The sequence below is a fragment of the Artemia franciscana genome, chromosome 4, assembly GCF_032884065.1.
Source record: "Artemia franciscana chromosome 4, ASM3288406v1, whole genome shotgun sequence".
NCBI classification, from domain to species: Eukaryota; Metazoa; Arthropoda; class Branchiopoda; order Anostraca; family Artemiidae; genus Artemia; species Artemia franciscana.
In genome coordinates, this window is record NC_088866.1 from 38696702 (window position 1) to 38709952 (window position 13251).

At 37.4% G+C, this 13251-nt stretch overlaps 1 protein-coding gene across 6 annotated transcripts in view; it reads right to left on the minus strand.

Annotated features, from left to right (window-relative positions):
• Nucleotides 1-13251, minus strand: part of LOC136026402 (breast cancer type 2 susceptibility protein-like) — a 77086-nt gene that overhangs the window by 2406 nt on the left and 61429 nt on the right. For all 6 annotated transcript variants that reach the window (XM_065702963.1, XM_065702960.1, XM_065702965.1 and 3 more), the window contains exon 15: nt 8730-8892. In XM_065702963.1, coding sequence (XP_065559035.1) covers nt 8731-8892 — 162 coding nt within the window. In that variant the 3' untranslated portion in view covers nt 8730. The remainder of the gene's footprint in view (nt 1-8729; nt 8893-13251) is intronic.

The window sequence follows — 13251 nt, forward strand, 5'->3', positions numbered from 1 at the left end:
AATGCTGAACATTTTAGCCAGTCGTCAAGGGATTGCCCTCATTCAAAAATGGTGTGAACTAGGTAGTACGGGCCAAGTTCAGCGTGAAGTGTGGCATGCATAGCCGAAGTGTGCCGCGTTGAAGAACAAGTGGCCAGTCGAGATGTACACCAGGAAGTGAAGAATAGGCAACTCCTCGTAATCTTTGCAAGGCTTATGTTTAAAAGGATAGATCACCACAGCTGTGAATTCATTGATTTTTATCCACCCGTTATCCACCAGATTTAGTTTGTTTCGCACCACAACGCCTAAATTCTTCAACTTATTAAGACTTAGCTAATTCTCTAGATTTAATTTTTGTTCACCAGTTTTTAATCGAATTTTGATTGTCTTTGCAACGCACCGCGTAAATTCTTTGACTGCAAGGACTTGATTCTCTAGACTAATTTTTTGTCCGCGCGTTTATCTCAAACTTAGCTTGTTTTTGCACCGCACCACCTAAATTCTTTGACTTCAAAGACTTAGTAAATTCTTTAAATTTGGCTCAATTTCACAACGAGTCAGCAGTTGGCTCCATTTTCCCCCGAGTATGAACTTACCTCGTATTTACCACAAGTCAACAAAATTCCACAGCTCCGCGCAGTAAATCAGAAGTTAGCTCGTATTAGCATCGAACCAGGGCTTAGCTGGTTTTTCAATGAGTCAGTCCGCAGCTTGGATACTAAATTATGACTTGGCTTTTGCATCAATTTACCGAACATTCAGAAGCTTAGAGCTACATGTGGATGTCACTGAGTCAGGATTCAGCTGAATTTTGTAATTTATCCGAGCCTGGCTTATTTTTGAAAGAAATCACCAAAACACTACATCTTTTTTCACTGAGTCAAGACTAAGCTATTTTTTGTAGAAAATTAAAATTTAACTCGTGTTTGCACTAAACCGGGACTATGCTCATTTTTGCACTGAATCTGGAATTAGCCCGTTTCTGCATTTCGTTCCCAAATTCTGCGGTTCCATTCACCAAGTCGAGAATGTTCGACTCAGGTTCTCGATTTTATCTTATGCAGAATTCTATTTTTACGGTTCCAACATGAAATAATTAAAGAAAAAAAAATCATGTTTGCTCCTGTAAATCCATGGATTGCATAAATTAAATTTTGAAAAATAATTTTTTTCTAGATTTCAACATCTTAGGATTCAACATCTTCCAAGAACTCAATTATCGTAAATGACTATTAATGATTTGTTATTACCTTCAGCCTAAAACGGCAAATAAAAACAAATATAGCTTTTAATATGTTTTTACAATGGATGTGATTGTAGTCCGTTCTGCACTTATACTATAACAATTTGTATGCAGTTTTTTGTTATCAACTGTCTTGGAAACAAAATAATAACAAAAAATTAATTAGAACTCACTTTTTTTTAATTACAAGTTTCCCAATTATAAACTACAATTAACGGGAATTGAATTCTGGAATATACCCTTCATCTTTAACGCCGCTATCAATGTTTGACATCATAGCCCACGCATACATATTCGTATGATGCATATACGTATTTATTAACTTTGCTAAATTCTACTAACTTATATATCTTTCAACGAAATTTAAGTATTGTAGTTTGTTAGTAAAATACACGACAATGATCGTCCAGTTGTAGTATTTTGAAATTTCAACATCTTAATTTATAACACAAATATCAGCATTTGAGGTCAGCCCTAGTAAACAACTGGGAGCATGAATAAATAAAGGGGGACTTGACTAATCATCGTGTTTTTGGTATATGTATCTTACAGAACATGGTAAGTAACATAGGCATGTTTTTTTTACCATCTACGATCAAAAGCCCGTATCTCCAAAAAAAAAAATGTTATATCTTACTCCTGACTAGGTTTGGTATACGGTTCCCCTCGGTATATTAAAAAACATACCCTAGGTTAAAAGGTATGTTCCTTGGGTCATGCGGTTTTGATTACTTTTTTGGTTTTTTAATATTATATATCATATCTTTCATTTAAATTGCCAATTGTTTGTATTTAATTAAAAATGTTTCACTTAAAATATAGCCTTCCCACAAATTGGTCCTACCCTAAATCTAAAAAAAAAAAATACTATTTTCCGTAATTTATTTTGTTATCCATGTGATTACTCTGCTTTTCTTCCTGTTTTACCTACACTTTTTTTGAATTTCGGCCCTCTAAAATAAAATTCTGCACGCGGAGCCTACCTGATACGCATAACAGATAAAAAACAAATTTAAAAGCAGTAGTTTTGACTTAGTTTGCCCGACGCAAAAAAAACGCTTTACCTTCTTGTGGCCAATGATTTGAGACTAAAGAGCCTCTATATCCTGATAATTTTGTAGTAACAATGAACTTTATCCCTTTTCTGAAAGATGGACTTTAAAAACTAAATTTGTGCTTTATTACATTAAGAAAACATCTACCACGCGGCGTAAGAAACATCCACGCCGGCCCCCTCTCCTTGATGTCTAAATTTTGTTTGTTTATATTCTCTTTATTTTTTTTTTACTTGATTTTCTTGGTTTACATGGTTTATTGAACTTATTTCTCTCCAGCGGTTGGTTCATAATATCAATTTAAAACAAGAGCTAAGAGCTCATATGGCACTTGTGATGAGGTCGGAAGAGCCAAGAGCTCATATGGCATGAGCTCTAGAAAAATCCTAAGAATCAACAGATTGATTTAAAAATAAAATCAGAGGCTTAATGGCGGTCGGGATTTAAAATAAGAGCTCTGAGACACTAGGTCCTCCTAAGTATAAAAATTAATTAAGATCCGATAACCCACTCGTAAGTTAAACTACATCATTTTTTCTAATTTTTCCTCTCCCAACAGCCCCCCAGATGGTCGAATCAGAGAAAACAACTTTATCAAGTCAATTTGCCAGGTCCCTGACACGCCTACCAATTGACATCGTCCTAGCACGTCCAGAAGCACCAAACTCACCAAAGCACTGGACCCCCCCCCAAAGAGAGCGGATTCAGTCCGGTTGCGTCAATCACGTATCTACGACATTTGCTTATTCTACCCACCAAGTTTCATCCCGATGTCTCCACTCTAAGCGTTTTCCATGATTTCAGGTTTCCCCTTCGGACTCCCCCCAATGTCACCAGATCTGGTCGGGATTTGAAATAACACCTCTTAGACATGAATTACTTCTGAATATCAAATTTCATTAAGATCCGGTCACCCGTTCTAAAGTTAAAAATACCTCAATTTTTCTAATATTTCCGAATTAACACCCCCCCCCCCGAATCCCCCAAAGAGAGCGAATTCAGTCTGATTATGTCAATTACGTATCTAAAACTTGTGCTTATTCTTCCCACCAAGTTTCATCCCAATCTCTCCACTCTAAGCGTTTTCCAAGATTTCTGTTTCCCCCCTTCTAACCCCCTATGTCCCCAGATCCGATTCGAATTGAAAATGGAGCATCTAAGACATAAGATCTTTCTATATATCAAGTTTCATAAAGATCTGATCACCCATTCGTAAGATAAAGATGCCTCAATTTTCGTGTTTTCCAAGATTTCCTGTTTTCCCCTTCAACTCCATCCACTGTCACCAGATCTGGTCGGGATTTAAAATGAGAACTCTAAAGCACGAGATCCTTCTAAATATCAAATTTCATTAAGATCTGATCACCCGTTCGTAAGTTGAAAATACCTTATTTCTTCTAATTTATCCGAATTCCCCCACCCCAACTACCCCAAAGAGAGCGGATCCGGTCCGGTTATGTCAGTCACGTATCTTGGACTTGTGCTTATTCTTCCTACCAAGTTTCTTCATGATCTTTCCGCTTTAAGCGTTTTCCGAAATTTCCGGTCCCCCTAACTCCCCCCCCCCAATGACACCGGACCCGGTAGGGATTTAAAATAAGAGATCCGAGATACGAGGTCCTTCTAAATACGAAGTGTCGTTAAGATCCGATCGCTCCTTCGTAAGCTAAAAATACGTCTTTTTTCTAATTTTCAAGAATTAACCCTCCCCCTCCCCCAAAGCGAGCAGGTCCATCCCGGTTATGTCAGTCACGTATCTAGGACTTGTGCTTATTTTCCCCACCAAGTTTTATCCCGATCCCTCCGCTCTAAGCGTTTTCCAATATTTTAGGTTCCCCCCTCCTCAACTCCCCCTAATGTCACCAAATCCAGTCGGGATTTAACATAAGAGCTCTGAGACACAATATCAATCTATATATCAAATTTCATTAAGATCCGATCACCTGTTCGTAAGTTAAAAATAGTTCATTTTTCTAATTTTTCTGAATTAACCGTCCCCCTACTCCCCCCTCCCAGATGGTCGAATCAGAGAAACGACTATTTTTAATTTAATACGGTCTGGTTCCTGATAAGCCAGCCAAATTTCATCGTTCTAGCTCATCTGGAAGTGCCTAAACTAGCAAAACCGGGACAGACAGACCAACAGAATTTGTGATCGCTATATGTCATTTGGTGAATACCAAGTGCCATAAAAAAAAACAAAAAACAACTACAAAATATCAAACTTTTATCCATAGCCCTGGAGTAAATCCAGGAGGTACTGAGGAGAGGGGCCGAGACGCAGTTTCCCTTGAAGCCTCTATGTGTTTGTTGATAAATCCTCTCTCAAAGAAAGTCTAAAAAATATACATTTCCTGGATGTAATGAATTAATAATTATGTTAATGTTGTGTTTGGTTCAGATATGTGGATAAACTGCATTTTTTTTTCAGAAACTACCAGCAATAAAAGTTAGTAAAACATTTTTTCAAACCATTTTAAATCGATTAGAAGATGCCTTAAAGGGTGGGAAAAAAGAGCGTTTTGCCCTGGGCTTAGTCGGCGGCCCTGTGTGTATGTGCAATGTTTGTTGTACTTTGCAAAATACACACGTCTGAAAAAGCATAAAAAAAAATTATGGCTACGAAAAAAAGGCAAGGAGAAAAACCATTAAATAAACTGGAGCCGGCCATTTGTAAAGCAGAGTGGGTAATTAACTCCGCATCGTTGGATATAAATAATCTCTACACACAGAAAAACAAGGAACAATTAACCCAGTCAAACGAGTTTCTAATCAAACTTTCAAATGAAGATGTAATCAAAAGAAAAGAAGCCGAGTTTAAAGCTCCCTGGTCCAATTTAATAGATGAATAAAGAACCTTCTGACAGAATTCCACCATATGTTGCTGAAAATTAACCCACTTTCACTGCTATTAGACGTGAAATTTCGAAGTAACTTCATTGGCGCTTGACAAATACCAAGTTCAAGGACCAATTAAGTAATTTTCATTTTTAAAACACTTTGACTTTTCATGATTTTAGATTTCAGCAGAGTTTAAAATGACAGAGAATTTTTTAATAGGAGCTATCACGCAAGGTGATATGAAGGTAGGAGATGGAATAACTGGTGAGGTGGAACAGTTTCCGTACTAGGCTAGTGTTAAAATATTGCACAAATAATGCAATGAAGGCATGAAAAGTGAAACAGTAAAATGAAAGGCTTTTTCAGTCAACTTGGAACGTTCGAGACAGTAAAATGTTAAAATAAGGTCGTATCCTAAGGTATTTGAAATGAGATTGACGAGAGCTCTTGATGATTTCCTGCTGTTCGCTTGACCCCAGATGGATGGAAAAAAAACAGAATTTATGGCAATCTATCATCCTTATAATACAATCCAACAGTCTTAACCCTGTTTTCACTACAGTCCTATAAAGCAACAAACCCTATTCTGTACGAACGAAATGGTTTGATCGTACCCAGGACGCGTATCAGAAGCCTACTCAGTACGTGAAAGTGCACTTTCAGTGGCGCGGCATTTCTAAGCGTAATAAACTAATTATTCTACTACAAATTTATATTATAGCAAGCTTAAAATGAGTGAAGTAATAGGAGAATCAGGATATAAATTGGAGATCCCTATCATAATTTTACATAATAGCTAGCAAGAGAAAAGATAAATTCTGGGAACTTCATATAAGACTGGAATGACACAATAAGCTTCGCTCGAAAGACAAGAACGACTACAGAAAAAGAGCACTGACATTCTTTATTTCACCAACAGAGGTAATTTATGTCGGAAGAAAATGAGTCAAGTACTGCACTGACGACATAGATTTGAACAAAATGCCCATCTCTGTTCTGTCGACAGATCACTTGAAACGAATAAGCCGAATCTCCAAGGGTTTCTTGGGATGAGGTCAAAACAGAATTTGTGACTCCAACAAAGGAATAATTTCCATTGGTGTGAAAGCCGAAGAGTGCTCAAGGCTGAGACATGTTTGTAGCACTAGAAACAACTAAGTTCGAAGCAAGAAATTGCTGCTGCACGGTTATTGAAAAAAAAAACAATGCCCAAAAAGTGAAAGGAACGAACGACACAACTGACGCAACAAATGTAGCGTAACAAAAATATGATGGTCTAATACTGCTAATTACTTATTTTTAATGACAAGCTGAATCTTACTTTATGTTTATTAGAAACTCGATTTTTTTAAATACTTTGCTTTTAAAGCATCTGAATGAACAATTAAAAACATGTGTACGAAGCGATTTTCCAAATAAAATCTTGACGAACAGAATTTACTTCGATAGCGACGGTAAATGTTTATATTAACGCGAAAAATTTGAGAGCCAGCTGACAAAAACATTAATGGAAAAGATCTATTTTCATTTGGATTTTGAGTATTGAAAAGATAGAAAAATGCTCCTTTTTTATTCTCTGTTTGAAAAGCCTTTCACACACACACAAAAAAAAAAACAGAATGATTTTGCAAAATTATTAAATGCGGATTAGCTACATAATTATTCTTCTGATTTAATCTGAATCATTCGTCTCGCACGCTCAACAATGGAGCGAACAAAATCAATGCGACTTGGAGTCGTGTGCATCATAACATCCAACGTATATTCACCATCCCTGTAGAGCCAACATTAACATCCCATCACACTGCCCCAAGAGGGATTTCTCGCGTAAAACACCACCAAACAAAAGACAAAAACGGACAAACAATAAAATCGGACGTATAACAACCCTAGCAATCTCTCGTAAGAATTTAGTATAAAAAAGGGGGGAAGGAGAAATTCTTATTATACCGATCGGTATCTTTTTTAGCTAAAGGAAACACTTCTCAGGAATAATACTAAAACAAAATCTAAGAACCCAAAAAAACCTAATAACATACACGTAAACAGTAAACAAAAGAAATAAGAGCTCATATGGCACTTGTGACGAAATCGGAAAAGTCAAGAACCAAGAGCTCATATGGCATGAGCTCTAGCAAAATTCTAAGAATCATTAGGTTAATTTAGAGGAATATTCAGAGGCTTAATGCCGGTCGGGATTTAAAATAAGAGCTCTGAGAAACGAGGTCCTTCTAAATATCAACATTCATTAAGATCCGATCACCCACTCGTAAGTTAAAAACACCTCTTTTTTCAAATTTTTCTCTCCCTTCAGCCCCTCAGATAGTCGAATCGGGGAAAACGACCTTATCAAGTCAATTTGTGCAGGTCCCTGACACGCCTACCAATTTTAATCGTCCTAGCATGGCCAGAAGCACCGAACTCACCAAAGCACTGGACCCCCTAGCTCCCCCAAAGAGAGTGGATCTAGTCTGGTTACGTCAATCACGTATCTACGACATTTGCTTATTCTACCCACCAGGTTTCATCCCGATCTCTCTACTCTAAGCGTTTCCCAAGATTTCTGGTTTCCCCCTTCAACTCCCCCCAATGTCATCAGATATGGTCGGGATTTAAAATACGAGCTTTGAGACATGAGTTCCTTCTAAATATCAAATTTCATTAAGGTCTGGTCACCCGTTCTTAAGTTAGAAATACCTCCATTTTTCTAATTTTTCCGAACTAACACCCCCTCAAACTCCCCCAAGAGAGCAGATTCAGTCCGGTTATGTCAATCACGTATCTAGGACTTGTGCTTGTTTTTCCCATCAATTTTCATCCTGATCTCTCCACTCTAAGCGTTTTCCAAGATTTCCGGTCCCCTACCCCAACTCACCTCAATGACACTGGATCCGGTCGTGATTTATAACAAGAGATCTGAGTTACAAGGTCCTTCTACATATGGAATTTTATTAAGATCCGATCACTCCTTCGTAAGTTAAAAATACCTCATTTTTTCGAATTTTTCAGAACTAACCCTCCCCCAACTCCCCCAAAGAGAGCAGATCGGTTCCAGTTATATCAATCACGTATCTAGGACTTGTGATTATTTTTTCCACCAAGTTTCATCCCGATCCCTCCACTCTAAGCGTTTTCAAGATGATAGGTTTACCCCTCCAACTCCCCTCAATATCACCGGATTCAATCGGGATTTAAAATAAGAACTCTGAGAAACAATATCCTTCTAAATATCAAATTTCACTAAGATCCAATCACCCGTTCGAAAGTTAAAAATACCTCATTTTTTCTAATTTTTCAAAATTAACCGTCCCCCCACGCCCCCCGCCTCCAGAAGGTCTAATCGAGGAAAGATTATTTCAAATTTATTCTGGTATGGTCCCTGATACGCCTGCCAAATTTCATCGTCCTAGCCTATCTGGAAGTGCCTAAACTAGCAAAACCGGGACCGACAGACCGACAAACAGACAGACAGACCGACAAAATTCGCGATCACTATATGTCACTTGCTAAATACCAAGTCCCATAAAAAGGAAAAAAGGGTACTGTACTCAATTATAATCAGATCCTGAATTCATAAAATAAAATACCATACAAAAGTTGGGCTTTACCTTATCGAGATATTGTCGCAGCCGATCCAGGCGTCCTATAATCCTTAACAAAGGTACACCCACCAGGGGTTCTATAGGAAGAACCAAGTCTCATCTTTCTATCTATCATTTGGAGTTCCACCACTTTTCCTTTGTAAACTGATACATCATCCAGGGGAAGTCCCTGAAATTAGGATAATACTAATTATTTTGTACGACATTCAGTGTGGAAGCGTATTAAATCATTAGCCCTCTTTCCACCATTTTTTTTTATACTTTTTTCCACCAGCGTCGACTGGCTCTTCCAAATTTATTGAACAGTATTAATGTTTAGAACACAAAAAATGATATAAATCTAAGTTTAAACCTAACTAACTCAGTTTAAATTTGTCATGGCTTTCCCTCAAATTGTTAAACACAAGAAGAGATACAATTCCAAAATATATCTGTTATGTTTTTTCATGGTTTCAGCTTTCAAAGAGCTATTGTCTATCCTACACGCTAAATCTCGACGTGAGCTGGTATATTTTATTCAAGCTATCCGGGATATATAATCTTATTGGATTACATCTTGTTTAAAGTACAAGTTCCCTTAAATAAATGCATTTTGAGCTATTTTATTAGAGTTCTTTGGTGTCTTCAAAAATGCATAATAATAATAAAATTACAAAAATCGAAAATACATAAAGGACGTAAAAAATCAATGCAACGACATTTGTTTCCTGGTATAGGTTACCTTGGTTTTAAAATTCTAACTCATGTGTATCTATGCCCTGACGATTTAAAAGTGGATTAGCATAAAAAAATTGAATATTTCACATTAAGAATCAATAGAACCACATTTACTTTCAAGAATTTATCCTTGAATTCAAGAATTTCCCTTGGTCCCTAGGTCGAAATTTTGAATCGGTCTGATGGCCTCCCCGTCCGATATTTCCTCTTAGTTTCCCTTACTTCCTTTAAGCCTTTAATTTCTCTCCCTGAGATATCGCAGGTATGGCATGCTGATAGCCTGGGTGCAAGGAGCATATTTCGATTTCGTTCTAAATTTCACCCAAGCCAAAATTTGACATCCACTTGCCCTTTCCTACCAACATTCCCTGACAATTTCATTTCAGTGCTTTAAGTCGTTACTGAGAAACTAGCTACTGACAACCTGGCGGTACATAGTCTCTTCCGATTGATCTAGTTACTTTATCATGCTTAAGAGTCTCATAGGAGCTTATGGTGCATAAACGTCACTGAAGCAAAGATATTTTAGCCCTTTTTCCCTCCTCCAGACTAGAGTTGAATATGTTAATCCAAAGACTAGAATACACATAGGCCTGGTGTCTTTCTATTTACCTCCTCGCCCTTAAGAAAAATTATGAATTCCCTTGACCCTCAAATACTCCTTCAAAGTTTCAACTTGCTCTCTTAGGCCGTTCCCAAGATGTTGAAAATAATTCAAAAATCAGATGACCATAGCGTCTTTTGTTTTACTCCGATACACGTGTTGATTCTATAGTACACTTTTGAAAAACTCTGGTAATCTTATTCTAGCAAATGATCCGCAAAAGCTTACTCGATAAACAACAAATTAGGAACAAAGAGTTTTTTGGCCAATTTTGACACCAACGGCCAATATTATCCCACTCCCGACAATATACATGATTTTCTTTACCCAAAGAACGGTTTTTAAGGCTTCAATCCAATCTGACACCAACAATCAAACTTCTTCCCCTTTCTCACTATAACATTAATGTGTAAATAATGCGTAACTTACCATACTTGAAAAAGGGGTTGTGGAGATTATATCATCCTTTGAGAAGTACACTTATTTGTTCAATCTTTCAACTATTCTGAACAAATTGGCAATCTTAAAATTTTCACTGGATGTCTTTAGGGCTGTAGGGACCGGGTAGGAAAAAAAGACAAAAAAACCAGAAGATGGGAGATTTCTGATCACTTTTGTAACTCTTAGAAAGGGCAGTGGAACTTTTCATATTTCATTTCAATGACGTGTTTTCGTTTTGGAGATATTGCAGATATGCCAAGAGAGCTTCAAATATCAGCCATTAATGAAATATAGTGGGTGCGCCGTTTTGAGCACATGTAGGCACATAATGTTGGTTTAGTTTGAAATCACCCTTAGCATTCTCTGAAAGTCTCAATTTAATATGCATAGCCAGACCTGAGATATTGCGAATATGCGATTTTGACAACATGGATATACCTGGATATCCAACATGGATATTCCACAGTTTAAGCGCCGATTAAAAAGGCATTTTTTGAAGATGAATAATCAAGATGATGAAGAGAAGCGCATTAAATAAGAATGGGCTATATCGAATTAGATAGCCCAATTGACTCAGGGTATCTAATTCTATAGAATTAGATAGCCTGAGTAATTATTTGAAATTGTATATATATATATACATATATATATATATACTAGCTGTTGGGGTGGCGCTTCGCGGCACCCCAACACCTAGTTGGTGGGGCGCTTCGCGCCCCCCTAAGCCCCCCCGCGCGCGTAAGTCGTTACGCGCCATTGTAGTTGTGTCCCTGTGTCCTACCTGTGAATATAGATAGATTTATATATGTGTTTCAAACTACGTAAAAATTGCGAATATACAACATTCTTGGCTTTCCCATTGTCTGTGCATATACAAAGCCGTATGTACTAATAATGACGTCATATGCAAACGCTCTTTTTACAAACAAACAAACATGCATACACACAACTCGTTTTTATATAGATAGATAGATAGATAGATACAATACAAATTAACTGCGTAAAACTTGCGAATATACAACATTCTTCGCTGTCCAATTGTCGCTGCATATAAATAGATTGTCAGGTTTACCGACCCTCGAACGTGCAACGTACAATTATCCATGGGAAAAACAATCAGTATTAAGATCTATACCACATTTTTCTAATGATTGACCTTGAGCTTTGTTAATGGTGATTGCAAATGCTAATCGAATTGGGAATTGCAATCTTTTAAATTGAAAAGGCAGATCCGTTGGAATCATGGGAATGCGAGGAATAAGAACAGCCTCACCCTCAAAAGGCCCTGTCAAGATTGTGGCCTCTATTAGGTTTTCCATTGTTTTTTTACGGCAAGTCGCGTGCCATTGCAAAGCTTTGGTGGGTTGATATTTCTTAAAAGTATTATTGGTACGCCTATTTTTAGTTGTAGCACGTGTGGTGGAAACCCTGAAAGATCTATGGAATTTAAAAATTCAGATGGATAATTAACCGCTTCATTTGGTTCCAAAACTGTGTCGACTGACTTGTAAAGGACTGCCTGGTCTCGAATCTTGGTCAAAACAATATTGTTGATTTCGTGGACGTCTATATTTTTGGGTGCGAGAATCGCTCTTTCACTTAGCCATTTATTATTTTTATAATTTCTTAGAATATTCGGAAATACTTTTTCAATCAATTCATTTTTGGACGTCACTAAATTACAGAAATCAGCAGGTAGTTGTATACGTCCTGAAATTGAGTCTACTGGGAGCTTTCCGTTTCCAATTGCCAGCAATTGATCTGAAAATGTTTGACCAGAGTCATCGTTTTGCAATCGGACACGCATATTTGTAGTTAATTTTAATATTTTTACGTGTGCCCATAAATTAGAATTTTTCAGGCAAGCATTCATTTCGTCTGCAGGAGTTGATCTAGGTATTATAGGTAATGTTTGCCTGAAATCTCCCGCAAGCAATATTAATGTGCTGCCAAAGGGTTTCGACTTCCCTCTCAAATCTTTCAAGCATTGATCCAGAGCCTCGTGTTGCGGCTATTCCGGACGACGCAATTGCCAACGCTATATCATTTTTTGATCGAATTGATGCCAGAATCAGTTTTATCACAAACGTTTTACCAGTACCTCCTGGCGCATCCAAAAAGAAAATTTCTCCAACGTTGTTATCGACACAATGCATTATCGTATCATAAATGTCTTTTTGTTCCGACGTTAACTTGGAAATGTTATTTTGTACATACGACAATAGATCACTCGTACTGTAACTTTGTTCACGATCCAATTCTACACATGTCGAAACAGCAGCGATACGGTTAGGTGAAGGCATTCCCAAATCCTGAAGAGGTTTGTTTGCCATACGTACGCACAAATCTTCTATAATAACTAAAGTGTAGTTATAAATTTCTGATGTAAAATCAAAAGTCATATCTGACGTCTCTAACTGTTTTCGATGGAGTATACCTTCGGACATTTTTGACTTATATTTTTCCCATAACTCTCTAGGAGCTGATGGAGAGCAAGTTGTTAAAATGATGCCAAACAATGCACGAATTTGACTTGGGGTTGACGTTTCGCACGCGTCATTGATGCAGTTATCCCAGTGTTGGTCATTCTCCAATAAATTCAGAGCTTGGCATGCACTACGGTAAGTGTCATGTATAGTACCGTTTACAGTTCTCAAATACTCAAAGGATGTCGGACCGGGTACATTCACCAAAAGCAGGCGTAGAAAGAAGCATTCATGTTGATTGGGGTGAACGGTGTAGAGTCTTCCTATCGTGGTATCTTTG